The sequence below is a fragment of the Oryzias latipes genome, chromosome 8 (genome assembly GCF_053564925.1).
Source record: "Oryzias latipes strain Hd-rR chromosome 8, Olatipes_Hd-rR_3.1".
NCBI classification, from domain to species: domain Eukaryota; kingdom Metazoa; phylum Chordata; class Actinopteri; order Beloniformes; family Adrianichthyidae; genus Oryzias; species Oryzias latipes.
Genome location: NC_136244.1, coordinates 18,922,597 through 18,940,708, shown reverse-complemented (window position 1 = coordinate 18,940,708; position 18,112 = coordinate 18,922,597). Strand labels below are relative to the sequence as shown.

Sequence of the window (18,112 nt, the reverse complement as noted above, 5' to 3'; positions counted from 1 at the left end):
TCTTTTGCAGCAAAACATTAATAAACAAAAAAGAATTGTCCTGAAGAACAGAACCTTGCGTTAACATAACAGTAGTTTGAACATAAGCTAACCCAAAGCGGTGGATTTATAGATACTTGTTTAATTTTTCGATCATATAACATAAGATAAAAGCTTGTTTTTCTAGAGTCATTAATACTCATCAAGACCAAAAAAAGGGTCCCTTATTGTCACTTCTGTAAACTTGTCTGGTTTACAAAGAGACAAACATAGTGTTGTAACATTTTTTTATACCCATTGTTGTTACACCCATGACAGTTTCTGGAAAAGTTCTAATGTTATTGGCGAACGGCCCAAAAGTTTGACTAACGTGAGATCAACATTAATTCTGAAAGCAATAATACTTTGTTTCACTTTAGAGGTTTTTGTTGTTTTTTTTTTTTTTTACAGAAAACATCACCAGTCCATTCATGATGTCTTCTCAATGTGACCACAAGAGGGCAGCAGGGATTACCAGTCTGAACTGCAACACCCGACCGGCTAAAACATTGATTCAAACGAACTCAACGAACTCAACGTCGCCCTCTTGTGGTCACAAGGAAAAGAACACAATTAAACATATTCAGGTTATATTGAGGTTACAGTTTTAAATTTGTATTTAAGTTAAATCATTAATTTAAAAAAATCCTCAAAGAATCCTGATGAGTCATTTTCTTTTGCAGTAAAACATCAAAAACCAATAGCTCTGAAGAACAGAACTCCGCGTTAACATGAGACTGATTACATACAAACAAAAGAATCACAGACGTATAACCTGTTTCTTCACATTTTCACGCGCCGCCCCCAATGATCACGGCAGTTTCACAAACAGCTTGACAAGTCGTGTTACTGTTTTGTCCGATTTTTGAAGCAACATGCGAAGGTTACACCGCTACCTGTCGGCCAGGTGCAGCTGATCGGAGTGAGAGTAATTCAAAAATGTCGACATGAAAACTTCCGCTTCAATGTTTGTCAAAATTGAAAGCAATTTCGTCTCGTTTTGACGGAATCGTGATTCGACTGTTTTCGCTGAGGACATGTTTGGATGGTGGAGCCTAAATTAAACGGTGAGTAATCTTCATTGTTTTCAACTTTTGGAAGCACGCAGCTCACTGGAAAGAGGAGCACATTTTAACGGGGAAGATAAAGTAATGAAGGGTTTTTTCTGCCATCAAAGGATTCCTCTAAAAAAAATTACTCCTGAACTGGTGATAATTACTATTAATTAGAGCTTGTTAAATGTTGAAATTTCAGCTTTAATCTGTGTAAAAGTTATAGTAAAGCTCTAAAAGTTACTCCTAAGCTTCTTTACAACTCATTTAGTCATAGTCAACTCTGTACTTACCAGTTTTTTGTTTTTATTTATTTTGTTTTTGTTGCTAAGGAGAAAGGGAAGCATAAGTGAATAAACATGGTGGTGGGAGCATGGTGGTGTGGGATTTCTGCATCATGTTAATTCAAAGTAAATTGAGTAATGAAAAAAGATCACGCTTTTTCTCATTGCGACATCAGCTTATCTATCACAACAGTGGCCGTACATTGGGATACCGTAAATGTTTACACACATGCTGAAACAATCATGGCAGCTTGAAGTATTTAATGAATCAAATGACGCTCTTTATGCATTTGACCAAGCGGATGGAGACCTTTCATGTTGGATTCCTGCCTCCCATGTGTATGTTTTTCATTTGGAGTATAATCTATGTGGATGTTTTTTTAGTTATTAATTTGTTTTGGTGGTTTCTTTGCCATGTTTAACGGAACACTTCAGATTTTGATCATTGAATGATGATTTAAAACATTCTGTCTCTTTTGTAGAGTTCAAAGATTTTTTTTTTCTTTTTGCAGTTATGGCTTCTGAGAGCAGTGAGTCAAATCAATGCTACCACAATGAAAGTATCACCTTCTTTTATGCCAACGTCAACAAGACCATCAATGAAAACTGGACGCCGCGGGACATTACAGTCATCGCCCTGGGCTTGACCGTATGCGTCATTGTACTCCTGGCCAACCTGATGGTGATGGTGGCCATCTTCAAGAACCAACGTTTCCACTTCCCCATCTACTATCTCCTGGGGAACATGGCCGCAGCAGACCTTTTTGCCGGCATGGCTTATGCCAATCTGATGTTGAACACGGGTCCCTGGACCGCGGAGCTCTCCAAGAAGCAGTGGTATATTCGTGGAGCTTTGATCGACATCAGCCTGACTGCTTCTGTAGCCAACCTTCTAGCGGTGGCTGTGGAGCGCCACCAGACCATCCTCACTATGCAGCTGCACAGCAACATGACCAAGCGGCGTGTGGTGCTGCTCATAGTCTGCATCTGGGCAGCGGCGATCCTCATGGGTCTGGTGCCCTCTCTGTTCTGGAACTGTGAATGCGACGTTAGCAACTGCTCGTCTGTTGCTCCTCTCTACCACCGCCGCTTCCTCATCTTCTGGGCGATTCTCAATCTGCTCACTTTCTTGATTATGGTGTTCATATACGCTCATATCTTCATTCATGTGAAACGCCACTGGAGCTACATCTCCCAGCATTCCTCTGAGGTGCGACACAACCAGACTGTGGTCAACCTGATGAAAACAATATCCATGGTTCTAGGTGAGAACCTTTTTTCTCAGACTTTTAAAGACTCACTCCATAAACATGTGGAGGACATGTATAAAGAAAATTAAACTTAAAATTGCATTTCAGAGTATTTCTTTATTCAAATCAGGAGCAGACAATAAAATGACGTTTGAAAAAACTTTGTTGTTCTGCAGAAGCCACAATCCCAGTGTTATAAGCTCCCTGCTCCGCTCCATTGTGATGCATTCACTTGCTGACAAATAAATCCATGAACGTCTTTGTTTTCCTCGTCTGAGCTGGAATCTGGCTAGGAAGTATACGGCTGGATAGCTCCGATGTTGCTCACCATTTTTGTTGCACCTTGATGTTAGGTTGGGGTTGTGAGGGGCTGCAGAACAAGGTAGACGAAGGGATGATGGGAAATTAGGGCAGGTTTGCCCTGCACCGACACCATCAGGTTTTTATTATTATTATTATCATTTTGGCTAAAAAGTGCATAATCATAGTTGAAAAACCACTGGGAACACTTTTAAAATAGATGCAAATATGATTAGAGTGAGACTCTGGCTCAGACCACTTCCCGTAAAATGAAACCAAACTAATTTGTCGACTTTAGTTTCAGTCCTTCGGCAGGTTTAATAAAAGCTCGTTTAGATTGTGACTTTATGGACCGTTTTGTCACTTTTGTTTTTTCATGGAGGTCTGAGACAATCCAGTTTCTGTCTGGGCTTCAAATGTTTTCACGCTTCACAAGAAAATACATTGTAGATTTTAACCCTTGCTATGAGATATTGTAGATTTTAATTCTTGCTATGAAGCAATTACCGGTATAATGGTTCTGTTGCGTTCACATTTCAGAGAAAGTTTTGGGCCTAATCTGTTCGAATTATTCTTGCTCTCATCTGGATGTCGCCGCAGGCGCCTTCGTGATCTGCTGGACTCCTGGGCTCATGGTTCTGCTCGTGGACGGTGTGATGGGCACAAAAAGCGACGCCAACCGCATTGAGAAGTACTGCCTGGCAATAGCGGAGTGCAACTCCCTGGTCAATCCCATCATATATTCGCTGCGGGACGATGAGATGCGGAGGACGTTCAAGTCCATCCTGTGCTGTCTGTGTGGGAGAACCGCAGATCAGAGGGAGGAGAATTGCCCCATTGACATCAAGGCTTCACTGCAGGAGGTAAATCCATTTACAGTTATTCAGACTTCAAACCTTCATTTTATGTCGCCCACTCCTTATTCTTGTTATCGAGTCCGGATTTTACTCCCTTGGCAAACATTTCCGATCAGTTTCTAGTAATTTGCCCTGTGGGCTCCATCTGCAGGCACGATTTATTTATTTTTTTCACTATTTTCATGCCCTGGAATTTCTTCCCAGTAGTATCCAACTGGACAGCATTCTTTCTGCTTCCTGCCAGCAGTGGTGTCTGGAAGGAATTCTGAGTTTCCCCGTTTAGAGGCACAGGTGACTTGTTTTAACCAGGTCAGAGGTCACATCTTATCGACTGCACTGCCTGACGTAAGGACAGTGTTATGACTCTCCCCAGCCCTTTAACCCTTTACTGTCCTGATAAACGAGCAAAATTAATAAGGATTACACTGACTGTGCATTTAAAAAGTAAGAATATAATCTGGATTATTGATTGAGAGGATTTTCAAAAAACATATTCTTATCTGATGTGTGAGGAAGTCCAACTTGTTTAAATGGCAGAAAATGAGTTTTAAAAAAAGTTACATTGACTGCAATAAATTCCAAATAATTTGAAGAAACTTTGAAAAATAAATATTTGATTATGAGGTCAGCTGTACAGAATGTAGTTTGACATGTCAGGGGGGCTAAAGTCCCATCAATACCCACCACACACACGGACGGATGGCAGAACTGTGATCTCAAACACATCCACCCCAAAGGGAACCAACATACTTACCCAGCTCAAGATGAGAATTTGTCAGTGGCTTTTATGAAAAGTCCTTTTGACTCTGTTTTAGATTAATGATGAAATAAGAAGTTGGCCTTTTTCCATTCATTAACAGGGATCCATTTAGATCAATTGAGCTTTATTCTATATGATAAAACTTGTGCTTTAGGTTTTTAACAACCCACTCTGATGAAAATCATGTTTTTGGTGTTTCGTAACACCTTCTTGTGCCATTTTTCTCATTATGGAAGTTATATGTATAAAGAGCATTTTTAGGTTTTTATTTTGTTGTGACTCAGTAGGAGCCGGTTTAGCTCGTGCTGGTTTGCGGCGCCTTCCGTCCGTGACACCAGGGTTCGAATCCGGGCTGCTCCCTGTTCCCTTCTCTACTTCTGTGCCAGTCCCAAGCCCGGTTGCTTTGAGAAGGTTGCGTCAGGAAGGGCATCCGGCGTAAAACATTGCCAAGTTTACCATGCGACTTGTTCGCTGTGGCGGCCCCTGATGGGAAAAAGCCAAAAGAGAAGCATTTTGTTGTGACTCAGTAGATGGAAAAAAAATGTATTTGTGCCGCACTGAGCACAAGTTCCCTACTCCAAGCTCTGATCTGAATTTCTAATGAACTACTGCCGCTCTGCAGAAACTGTCCTAGAAAAATAATAATATTAAACACCATATTAGGAATTAAAAGACCATTGTAACCCTTGTGCTATCCTAGGAACTTTGACATTGGGAGTTGGGTCATCTAGACCCACTAGACAGTGCACTGAACCTTTTTCTTCAATGATTTGTGATCTTCACTGGTGTCCATGGATTACATGAAATCTTTCCACCTTTAGCATGGTAGGGAGAACACGTCAATGGTCATCTTGACCCCATAGCGGCACAAGGGTTAAAATAGATCAAAGATGATCAGAGTGGAAATTCAAGTGTCAGGAAATACTTTATTCATCCTATTGACAGAAAGGACCGGTAGTACACTGAAATCTGTTTCTCATGGGATGTTTTATTGAATTTGTTTGCAGTTTCCTCTTAATTGGGATCAGAAGTTCCAGGATCAGGCCTTGTGAAGCTTCAGGAGCAGAAGGACAGTTCCTGCCATGAGGAAAATCTCACGTCACTCAAGATTTTTTCTTTTTCTTTTTGCTGAACACTTGTCAGTGACTGCAGAGTATTCTTTTTGTATTTCCTGTTTGGAGCTGATTTCAGGGCTGGAGAAAAGCGTTCACTCCTCATGATGGTGCAATCTCTCTTTTTATTACATTTGACTATCACAAGAGCATTTGTGACAAACTTAAAAAAGTGAAACACTCCTAAAGTCTGAAATCAAATACTGAAAGGTCACACTAAATATTTTTTTTATTAATTTTTCTAATAAGAACACTACAATTTTTTATATTGTTCCTTTTGTTTTACTCTTTCTAGAACAATTCTAAAGTTGAGGTATAAAAGGAGTTCATACAGACTCACAAGTCTGAAAACAGTGGGGTTATATACAAGAGAAATGGAAAGACAGAGGTAGAGGGGTAAATACAAGGAAAAGAGGAGCGATACAAATATACGAATAGAAAAAAAGAAAGTAAAGGTTTACAACCCCATTTGATGCTGTGGAAGTTACTCAAAGTATCCAAACGCTGTTCAGTGTTGAAGTACAGCTCTGCGGTTTACATTTCCCAAAAAGATCTTCAGGTTTAGAAATTAGACGATTCCTCATAAAACACAAAAACTGAAAAAGAACAGCTCCGTAAACCAGTAAAGGTGAGGAACACACAAAAGAATGAACTAGTGCGGTTCCACAGCATCAAATCCTGTTTTTGTAAATCTTTCATTGCAACCAAAGATCTAAATAACATCAAAAATCAATTCTTGTGAATCTGTTAGATAAAGGCCAAAATAAAACTGGCATCTCCAAACAATGTTTATAAAATGAAAAAAGAAAATACTAACATTACACAAACTGTACAGTGACATCCATTACAACAGGTAGAAAAAGGGGCGGGGCTTGACAGTTTAGTGTGGCAATAATGTAAGATATGAAATGCAATGAGTAACAAAACAGATGAGGGATATCACACCTGATGTTTAAAGATCAGGTTTTGTTCTGTAACATAGTTCAATAAAGTCTTAAATGACATTATCTGGATAAGGCTTACCTTACTATCAAAATGGTTTGTTATTCACATAAGTTAATGTATAAAATGATTGGAAGGGTTCATCAGAAACACCAGATTTCCCAGTGCTGCCTCTTTTATTCTTTTGGTGGAGGAAGAAGCCCTTGCCCGATTGGCCGAATAACTAAAAAAAGAAAAAAAAATTGTACTAGAAGGTATTAAATGAGTAGATGAGAGCAATCTGTCCATACTCCCAATATAAACATGGGTGTGATGAAAGCGTTCACTCCACCCCCCGATGAAGCTCCATAACAAAACGCCTCAAAATGACTAACTTGAGGCACGACAACACTACAAAGAGAGACACGCATACAAATACAATTCTCTCCTCAGACTTAAAACGATGGCTGTGCACCAACTTTCGGGAGAGGAGGAGTAGCATTATGTCGCTGAACTTGGTATTTTTGGTTTTTGGTACAACAATAGGTTGTCGTGTGTTGCCTCGGGCGAACAAACTTAAAAAATGTACCAAGATGACGAGGAAAATCTCAGTTGAACCCCCAGCTCCGTCGCTGGCCGGTGGAGACCCCCAGTCTTAATAATGCTCAGAAAGTCCACAGAGGCACCAGCGACTTTGACTAAGACATCCCGAGAACACTGTAGACACACTCACACAGAGACACACACATTATAGCAATACATGATGCACGTTTTCATTTTTTGGTCTGACTGATAATTATACCCTTTGCTTTTTGTTCAAAATGAAGCTTAAAAACTCGGAGGGTTAAATGAAAACGATAGCACACCTAAAAAGTCCTACATGCATGGAAGACCGTTACATTTCTAAACTCATGTCGTGTTGCCCCAGTAACACATCGGCGCCCCACAAGCTTAAACTTTCTTCATTTAGATGCTATGTTGAGCTACTTTTTGGTGGTGGCTGGTGCATTCTTGGTGAAACAGCATTAGAAAATCGCCTACAATCAAACAAACTAGTCGACAGAAAGCAAGAAGTAAAGTATACAAGCAAACTATTAACACCCTCTATTGGTTAGCAACAGAAGGGGCCGTTAGTTACATCCAGTCAAAGATGGCCTCGTCTCATCAGCCCCAATCTCACTTGTCCCACTTGGTTTCGAATAGTGTTCCCCGTCACTACCTTTGTACAAAACCTATATTAAGGATGCCAACATTTGTGCTTGACACACTTTTTATGTCAGCTCGCTCTTACAAAAAGCTGAAAAGTTTAATGTTGGGTGATGTGGCCGCTTTCTGCATGCACCTTTGTGCATTTCAGTCGTTCCGTTTGAAATCCCAACAGAGGGAAACGTCAAGCTGAAAGGACGAGAAGCTGCAAGAGTCTTGTATTAAGTTGGCAGAGGGTGATCTCGGAGGAACATGGGGGGGCAGCACTTTGGTACAAGCAGGGTGAGCAGAGCTCCCTGGTGATCGGTTATCCACAGGTCGGCTGTCAGACGCCGAGGCTTCAGTCCATACAGGGAATCGCACAGCTTCCCCAAGCAAAGAGTCGAATGTAGAGGTCGACAGCACATGAACAAGCTGTGAGAGTAAAGTTAACGTGCATATACACATAATGTACAGACATCATGATCATCTACACAGCTGGGTCAGTGGTTTAAAAAAAATCCTGGACGTTAGGATTTCTTCTTCGTATCCGTGAGCTCCTTTCCCCTTTTCATCGTGGCTTAAAAAAAAAAAAGCGTTAGACTAGAGCCTTCGTGTTACTGTGCAGCTGTCCTGTTCCAGCACAGCTGAAGCATCTGAAGTGTGAATCCAGCCTCGTGTGGTTTGTTGACTCGGGGGGGGGGGGGGGGGGGGGGGGGGGGGTGAACAGAAGATGAGCAGAGCGTGGATGTCTTGGCAGACTGGATTGGGATTAAAATGAGGGCAGGGGGAGCCACCAAATCAGTTGGAAGTGTCAGAGTGGACACTGTTGGGGGGATCAGGAGGGGAGGTAACTGAGGAGGGGTTGGTGGTGTCCTGCCAGCTGTTGGCCTGTAAACAGAGAAACAGAGAAGTAATATCTAAGGAGGGAGTTTATAGTTAAAGCCAGGACATCCACTTAAAGACCCATTTTATGAAAACTTGGTTTTATCATGTTCTTGTGGCATTTTTCTGATGGAGGAAATCTATTTTAAAAAATAAGCTTAAAACTGCGTTTCTGAGTATCTTTTTTCATTATGAATCAGAAGCAAACAAAAAATGCCTGCTAGTTGAAAAGGATCGTATCTGTGACGTGGAGAATATGGTGGGCAGGCCACATGCTCCCTGCTCCACTCCAAGCGGGTGAATCCAGACAAGCAGATCCATGTACGTCTTTGTTTTCCTCGTCCGAGCGGTTTAGAACTGTACGGCTGGATAAGTTCAGTATTGCTTGCTATTTTTATTCCTATTGGGGTGTGAGGGGATGTAAGCTACTGGCAGAACTTGTAAACAGAGAGCTCCCAGCAACAGGCCCACAACAAATGCTGCTCTACATAAACTGTCTTCAAAAATTACACTTTTTTTATTTTATTTGGGCTAAAAAACGTCAATCATTGTTAAAAGACCCCTGGGAACGCTTAGAAAATAGATCTTTCAAAGATGATCAGAGTGGGTCAAACACAGTCTTTACTCAAATTTCTCTTTAGCATTTATCCGTTTTGGGTCACATGGAGCCCCAGAATGTGCATCTCTGCTTCTTGAGGGTGCTGGCAAAAAAACAGAACAGTTGAACTGAACTTACAGCAACATAAACACTGAATCACCGCTTGGTTCCCTGAAACAAACAGAACTGTAGACCATGGATCAAAAGCTTCATTGCAGCTTAATGCGTTCTGAAGTGTACCTTCAGTTAGTAAACAAGTTTGAACAAGTCCCATGCTTTTAAGGAGGGAGTTTAGGAGCCTATTAATGAAACGGTACAGCTTTAATGCACCTCACAGGTCGCAAACAGAGTACACTTTGTTTGAAAACCAACATGAAAGTTTCAGAAAATTTATTTTATCATAAAATATCACATTTTGGGACTAAAAAAAGCCCAATAATTGGTTTTCTTTCTCTAATTACTTTCATTTGCACAGAAAAAAAAGAATCGATAAATTGGACATGGATCAGTTCAAGAGTTCAGCAGTATTACGACACAGGCTTTACATAACCTTTTATACACACGACCTTTACGACAACTGCAAACACTAAAATCAAACTGGAAAACCTTTCCAGGGAATTTTTGTTTCAAACTTTACTGGTGCTGTCTGCCAAAAATGTAGAATATAAGAAATGTCTCTGCATTTATAAATAAATAAACTTTATAGAAACTGTAAGACAAGAATAGCCCAACTGAGCTTTGGAACTCACATCCAGGCGATGAGGCGTGAACAAGTCACTGCCCGACAACTCCTCATAGCCGCCCGTCAGGTGTGTAGCACGGTGCAGGGTATCCACCTGTTGCAGATGAGACGCTTTAGGACAAAACTTATTGGCACGTTTAAAGAAAACTTATGTATCCACCTCTATAAATGTAAGTGGACAACAGACTTGCAGTAACCACAGACCTTTAGATGTACCAGAATAGGCTTGTATTACTCATTCAGCTAATCTACACATTTAAATAGAAGTGGGGTTTTCAGTTTTTGGCTTACCTATTTAATTTATGCTCCAACTGACATCAATTAAAAAAAATAAAAGCAACAAGAATGTTTCTAGTTTTTAATGAATCTAGTTGAAAAAAATGTTTGGATTCTTGCAGAACATCAAAAATAAATTGTTACCAAACAAGTACAAGTGGACCTGAATATTTTTTACTTATAGCACACTCTTGGGATGGGGGGGGGGGGGGGGGGGTACATTAAATGTGGGATTACTTGTATACATTTAGGAAAACATGGATTGACAGAAGGGGAAGGGTACTGCTGGAGGAGAGAGACAGACAATCTAGAGGCAAAGAAACTGACCATTAAACAACTGGCTTGATCCCCAAATCTGATCAGAGAGCATTTTACATGAGATGAAAATGACAAATCTGCAGCCTGTAAATATGTTTTGTTTTTTTATTGATAGTTTGTTTTTTTGCCAGTCTAAACAGCACATATGTGAATAGGGAATGGGTTTTAGAGAAGTAAATAGATGCGACTGAGTAGCTTCAAAATAGGTGTTGATCATGAGAAACATCTAGAAGACTATGACAGCATAGAATGGTCAGTTTGTGCTGTGGGGGTCTGAGGCTGGTGGGATCGACAATACAGCAGGAACGGGATCTGAGGAGAAGTAAATAGGAGCTAAACAACAGGAGAGTAAACGCCAATGCTTGGAGGCTACACTAACACCACGGAGGTCAACTCTATCAACTTGGAGGTTGACCTCACTGCATACCTGAGGCTGTAGAGAGGGGCCGATGCTGAGACCCTCACCATTAAGGGAATGCAGGCCAAGGTAGGTGTCCCCTGTGTGAGACATGCTGTATGACCCCGGTGACCCTGCAGGCATTATGTATAATGAAATCAGCCCTACATGGTGGAATAGAGTTAAAAGGTAGGGGGGGGGTTGCGCCCAATAAAAGGAATATCTCATTGAAAACTGTCTGAGGGTCACCGTCATCAGCCATCTTATTCTGCATACAAAAGATTCCCAGAATGTGCGCATTTGAGCTGCTTCACAAAGCTGCTTTACAAAGCGGTCTGTTTACAAAGACTTGTGTCTACAAGCTTGTTTCAAAGCTGTCTGCCTGTTAAAAACGTGGGTGGTTCAATTTGCAGCCACGGTAGACATTTTATGTCTTGGAGGCTGTGAAACCCACTCTGCCACTACTGCGTGTTAGTGTGTTAATTGGTGTGTGAAAGTGGGAAAAAGTACTTTGTGGGCTGCGAACAGAAATAATGAATTCATTAGGAAAAGGTCGTAGCTCTTTGTGTGGTCCAAAACAATCCTTTCACGGTAATACTCCTGCAGTAAAACCATGTAAAATCCTTGTGACGGTAATTAAAGATGGATATATTTCTCCTTTGAAAATGCACTAAAGATACACCTCCAAGAACACCTATGCTGACTATCAGAGAAAAACAGAAAAAAAACAATTAAAAATATAAAACGGACAGAGAATAGATGACAATGAGAAGCCAAGTTTGGTGAAAAAAGCAAAAAAGAACTGTATGTTATGAGATGCACACTGCCTTTAATGCTGAATGGGGGCAGCATTCTAGCGTTACCTGAGTTGGGCGTTGCTGGAGAGTTGGCCTGGCTGGCCTGCGCTGAAACATTGGCAGCGTCCACCGCCGTTTTAACTGCGTACAGATTTGCTTCTTCCTGGAACTTTCCAATGTTCTTCTTATAGCGTATTCTCTTATTGCCAAACCAATTAGAGACCTGGGAGACAGTTTGTACTTTAGTTCATCTAAAAACCCATTTTTAACTAACCGAGATATAAGTACTTTAAAAATATTGACCAAAACCAAGTGCATTTTGGGTATCAGAAGTATCTGATCAACAAACTCACCTGAGACACTGTGATCCCGCACTTTTTGGCCAGTTCTTCCTTTGCTTCTTCACTAGGGTAGGGGTTAGACAAGTGGGAGTAGAAATATTCGTTCAACACCTCTGTAGCTTGCTTGTTGAAGTTGCGCCTCTTGCGTCTGTCAAACACAGGAAAGAGATAAGAAACAAGATGCTCTGTATGTAATAATGCTGCAAAACTGAATTTGGACAGAGGGGTAAAAGACAAAGCTATAAACAAATGTGTTGCCATCCATACAGCTTGTACAAAAATAAAAGAGTAAAAGGGTTTAGTAAATTTCGGCACATCCCTTCAGGGGCCGCCACAGCGAATCAGCTTTTCACTGATCCGCTCAGCGGTTTGGTAGAGGTTTTTATGTCGGATGTCCTTCCTGACACAACTCTGTATTTAATGCGGGGTGGGCACCAGCACAGGGGGAACAAGCAGCGAGAAGGGTCTTGCCATGGACCCACACTGGATGAACCTCATTGCACCCCCTAGGTATCAAACCCTAATTTCCCATCATTGTCCTACATTTAACCAACAGAGGCACCCAGCTGCTACATTAAAAGTAAATTAATTATATATGATAAATCACCGATACAGTTAAATAGTTAAGACAGGTAAACTAGTAAAACAAACCCCTGTAATAATAAGTATTTTAAAGGCCCACTCCAATGAAATTTGTTTTTGGTGCTTTTAACTTGTTCTTGTAGCATTTTTCTTATGATGTGGGATACATTAAATAATATTAGTTTAAAAGTTCATTTTGGAGTATTTGTTCGCTTGTTGCGCTTTCACAAACATAGAAAGTCCATTGATCAGTTAACACCGTTGTCCATTTTCGCCATGAATGACAAATGTTTAATTTTGGAAGTACAAAAACATAACATCATTTATGACAAACATGTGAGGACGGTAACAAGCAAAGAGAGCCGGACGAACTGCTCAACACGGGAGAGGCAGCACAAACCACTCCTCCCGAAGCCTAAGGTGGGGGGGACGGACCGGAGACGCAACTGCGACATTGTAAATGAATTGATGGTTGTAAAACGGACTACTACACAACGAAAGGGAGACACGCTGCAAACAGTCCAGTGTAAATCAGGATTTTTAAAGTCCCAAAAACTCTAAATACCTTTATGCTTTGTTTTGGTCAATGTACTAATATTCCGGTATATATTGGAAGATAAAAAGTCCTATTGAGAACTGCAGAGATTACACTTTGGCAATAAATGCATACAGTTTTTAGCATAAAGAAAACCACTTTCTCGTCCATAGTAGTTCATACAGTTTCTTATAGTTTCCACTGGTTTGTTTTGTTTTAAATGAGGCTTTTCCAACTTTGAATTCAAATCATTTGGTATTTGTGTTCTTCAGGGGATATTATATGTTGTTTTTTTAGTATTTGGAAGAGTGCCATTAGAGCTTTATGTCTTCACAGTAAATATATAGCCAGACACACACAGACAGACCTGGCATCAAGGAAGCGTGAGCGTAAAATCATGACGGCTTCACAGGTGCTCTGTTTGAGCTGCATCTGAATGGAACTGAATTTGCGGTGGATTATGGCCACCATGCGCTCAATCTCCTTGGGAGAGATGGGCCGTGTGCGAGACTGCTCCCTCAGCAGGTTCATTACATGGTTGGTGAACTCGCTGCAGGCCTGGAATAAAGAGAGAGAAAGAAGTTCAAGGCTACAGTCAAAAGAGAAGACACAGGTTCTGTCCACTGCACTGTTCTGAGGCGACCCCAGCTGGCTACTCTACTGGTTAGATGGCTTCATCATGCTGACAAAAACACAAAAATATCGGTATATGCATTTTGCAAGTTACTACTAACATCTTCATCATAAAAATTGTTAAATTAGGTCACACAAAATACAGTCAATTTCTTATTCTACAAGAATTGCAACTTTTTTGTTTTGGTGATAACACACATGCAACAGGATAATTTATCTTATTTTCTAAATGAATTGATGACATCTGCTTTACATATGAAATGCCAAAATAAATTAAGAATCAAAAATAAATAAATCATAATAAATACAGTGTTCCCTCATTTATATTGCAGGGGACAATAGGTGAAATCCGCAAAGTAAGGTTACGGCTGTAAAACTCTTTCTCAGGCATACGTGAACATTTTAACAGTTATGTTCAAGCTTTCAAAGTTAAAACTTTCATAGAAAATAAGTCTAGTATAATAATCATAATAATCATAATAATCGTAATAATCATAATAATAATTGATACTTTCTTTATCCCACAATGGGGAAATTCTTCTCTGCATTTTGAACCATCCCCTGGGGGGAGCGGTGAGCAGCAGACTGGCCGCACTCGGGGGGCGACAGCTGGCTGGGGAGAGCAGGGATCACTCCGCCAACCCTTTGGTTGTTGGACGACCTGCTCTACCGCCTGAGCTAAACTGCCGCCCATAGAATGAATATAGCATGAAAACAAATATCTGATCGTGATCAAAGATTTATGTCACTCTGTCAAGCTGCACGTGTACAGAAGACACGGCACAGAAGAGTTTTAAAGACAAGTTTAAAAGCCAACCAGGACGCAGGACACAGTGTGCTGATAAAATAAAAGTGAATATAGAGAGGGAATTTAAAATCCCACCATAGTTTTTTTTTTCCACATTTGCTGGTATTCTTTTATCTCAGACTAAATTTTTTTTTTCCTCTTTCGGCTTCTCCCATCAGGGGTCGCCACAGCGAACAAGTCGCATGGTAAACCTGGCAGTGTTTTACGCCGGATGCCCTTCCCGACGCAACCTTCTCAAACCGGGCTTGGAACCGGCACGGAGGTGGAGAAGGGAATAGGGAGCAGCCCGGAGTCGAACCCTGGTTGCACGGACGGAAGGCGCCGCAAACCAGCACGAGCTAAACCGGCTCTATCTCAGACTAAATACTAACTGGAAAAAATTTAGTTCCTTGCAATGACATTTTCTTAAATGGTGCTGAAAAACTCTTAGCATCTTGTGACATAAACCTCTTGGTGGATACACAAGAGAAAATTTGAAGATTAATACTAGCAAAACTTTAGAGGGATTAGTGTTTTCTTTTATTTAAACAAATGACTTCAAACACATGGGGGCATTCTTTGACTTTTTACATTTGGCTTTTTTACCTTCAGCTTTCTTTACTGTTTATTCCACAAAACAGGGGCATTGACTTTAAATGAGCTAGAAAAATGATCTGAAACTTCCTCCTCTGTAAAATATCTATTCAAGCACAGATACCAAAGGAAATGGATAACATTACATTCAGGCATTCAGGTCTGCTTAGCACAAACCTGTTCATATTTCTCCAGCTCAGAGTGATAGATTTGACGGATCTGGGCGAGCTTGGCTCGGTAGTCGGAGTGCTCGATGCTGCTGTCGGTTGGTGAGCCCCCTGCTGCAGCCGCTGCTGCTGCCGCCGCAGCTGATCCTCCACCCTTCTCTGGTCCTGACACACCTTCTGCTAGTAGCATGTTGTCCAAGCGCATGATTTGAGGATCTGGGGGATCTTCCTCCTGCACACCACGTATACTCAGCACTGGATAAAGGAGATAAATCAGAAGCAAAGAGTTAATTATCAATCCCTGGAGTAAAACCTGTCCAATATTTGCAACAGTTCAATCGATCAACAAAGCCAAGTTTGTTAAAAAGCCCCTGTTTTAACTTTTAGGAGTTTATCCTTACCGAAAAGGAGGGTCTAAGGTCAGGGCTATATAAATAAAATTGAATTGAACTGTCCACAACCTCTAACAGTCACACTCCAAACTCCACTATGGCCAAGACCAAAGAGCTGTCTAAGGACACCAGAAACCAAATTGCTGACCTGCAGAATGGGAAGACTGAATCTGCAATAGGTAAGCAGCTTGATGTGAAGAAATCAACGGTGGAAGCATTTAAATGGAAGACATACACGACCACTGACAATCTCACCTCTGTCTGGGGCTCCCCGCAAGATCTCACCCTGTGGGGTCAAAATGATCACAAAAACGGGGAGCAAAACTCTCAGAACCACATGGGGGGAACTAGTGAATGACCTGCAGACAGAACACACTGCCCAGGTAACATAAGAGTGGCTTTGAAAGAAGCATTTCAAGGTCCTGAAGTGGCCTAGCCAGTCTCCAGATCTCAACCCCATGGAAAATCTTTGAAGGGAGTTGAAAGTCTGTGTTGCCCAGCAACAGTCCCAAAACAACAGTGATTTACAGCAAAAATTCATTGAATTGTCAATAAAGCCAAAGTTCCTCCAAACTAACAGCAGAGGGCAGTGTGACTCCTCCATGGCAGGCTGCCAGAGATAAAGGCATGAGGCATGAGACCAGTAATGGAAGTGCATGTGCTGTCACTATGAGCCCCAGTGGCCATAAGTATAGTTATCAGTCGCTGCTTTCCACCACTGTATTATACCAGGACCTCTGTCAGCCTCCAGCTTTGCCCTCATCTCTCTCCCTTTCACACATGAACTCACACACCCACACGTACCAACACTCACCCTTAAAAACAACACTCCCATACGGAAAACTTCTGACTTTAGACAAATATGTTTTTTATTTACTCCTTTTTTCATTTTTCCCTTTTCTTTCAATCAATACCAAAACAAATTAGACAAAAATATTTTCTCGTGAATCAGTATTGTGATCAAAGTTTCGCTTTATCATGCCAACTTTAGGTTTCTGAAACACAAGTATTGAAGAAGAAAAGTATGAGTTGGGGATAGATTGTTAGAGGAAAAAGATCTGCAGCAAATACTGACAACAGATGGACTAATTACATGTATCTTGGTCTCTAAGGTGTAATTTATGGGATGTGAGTGTGTGCTTGCCCCAATTACTACATTTTATTACTGAGTTAGTAATTGGTGTTATTAATTACTTTTGAAAATACTAACTCCTCCATAAGGGTTTTACAACAGTGTAAAGTATCTTTTGACTACTTTAATAAAAAAATATAAAAGATATGACCCTATTATTTGAAGAAGTATTTTAGTGGGTCTCATTTAGGAAAGCTAGAACTATCACAGTACTTGATACGTCTGTTAATAAAATACTACAGTCTTACGTTTTCTGCACAGTGCAATAATTCCTTAATTTCCCTTTGGAACCTATTAAATAGGGTTGATGAATCTATTAGAATTATACATGGAAATATTGTTTAACATCACTGTTCTCACACTCCAGTGAACTTTCTACACCAAATTAAGAAGGCAACAGTCAAATTGAACTAAAGGAAACCCATTATGATCCTGCACGAGACAGACATCAACATTATGGATAATGAGATTAATCCCCCAGGAATCTAAGCGAAGAAACAAAGTTGTCCTAATTAAGGATTTGATTGCTTGTACAGGAAATTTTAGAGTAGAATTAGTTAATCTATATAGGTGTTAGTTTTATAAATGTTTACCCATTAGCACCTAAAGCTACTTTTCCAAGTTCAGCCAGTGAAAACAGGCCTGCATCACCAAAGCTATCAAAGTTAACAAATGCTTTAGTGTAGAATAGGTAAAGAAAAAAGTACTTTCTTCTTTATAGAGTAAGCTCATTTATGTAAAAAAAAAATCCACAAGACCTTTTCAGAATGAAGTAAGTTCTCTCATTTCTTCTCTATTTTTCTTGTTCCTTCTTGCCTCCCCCCTCTGCTTAGGTTACTTCTCTGTGGAAGGCACATTCCTGCTCGGCTGCTCCCCCATCTCAGGGCTCAGGAATGCAGCAGACCCACCGCCTGAACTAATGACCCTGATTCGCCTATCTCTTTCCCTCCTATTTCTCTTAAGAATTTCACAAGATATTGTGTCACTTTTACAACAGCACAGCATGACTCCTTAACTTATAAAACCTTCAGAAGTGTTGTCTTATCGATTTTTATTAAACACTATATAGTACAGCTTTAACTAACCTCAAAGTTAAACCACAAGCTGTGTATTTTAATTCACCTAGTTATATTTTCATCTAAGTTGCTCGTTTACTTGACCTACAATATAGAGGGCAACTGTAGCTCTTGAAGCTTC

General features: G+C 40.6%; 2 protein-coding genes across 5 annotated transcripts in view; one reads left to right on the top strand and one right to left on the bottom strand.

Moving 5' to 3' along the window:
* The first annotated feature begins 831 nt into the window (after nt 1-831).
* Nucleotides 832-6,443, top strand: lpar2a (lysophosphatidic acid receptor 2a). Its single transcript, XM_004071363.5, has 4 exons — nt 832-1,085; nt 1,867-2,619; nt 3,505-3,767; nt 5,529-6,443. Exons 1-4 carry the CDS (start codon nt 1,064-1,066, stop codon nt 5,571-5,573), a joined length of 1,083 nt encoding a protein of 360 aa, XP_004071411.1. The 5' UTR covers nt 832-1,063; the 3' UTR covers nt 5,574-6,443.
* Nucleotides 5,739-18,112, bottom strand: part of pbx4 (pre-B-cell leukemia transcription factor 4) — a 32,036-nt gene continuing 19,662 nt past the window's right edge. For 2 of the 4 annotated variants that reach the window (XM_020705236.3, XM_020705235.3), the window contains 7 exons: nt 15,402-15,646; nt 13,578-13,768; nt 12,106-12,241; nt 11,819-11,975; nt 10,986-11,089; nt 9,972-10,058; nt 5,739-8,630 (listed from right to left, as the gene is read on the bottom strand). In XM_020705236.3, the coding sequence (XP_020560895.1) occupies nt 8,541-8,630; nt 9,972-10,058; nt 10,986-11,089; nt 11,819-11,975; nt 12,106-12,241; nt 13,578-13,768; nt 15,402-15,646 (1,010 nt within the window). In that variant the 3' untranslated portion in view covers nt 5,739-8,540. The remainder of the gene's footprint in view (nt 8,631-9,971; nt 10,059-10,985; nt 11,090-11,818; nt 11,976-12,105; nt 12,242-13,577; nt 13,769-15,401; nt 15,647-18,112) is intronic. The other 2 variants (XM_011478078.4, XM_011478077.4) reach the window with 1 other exon arrangement.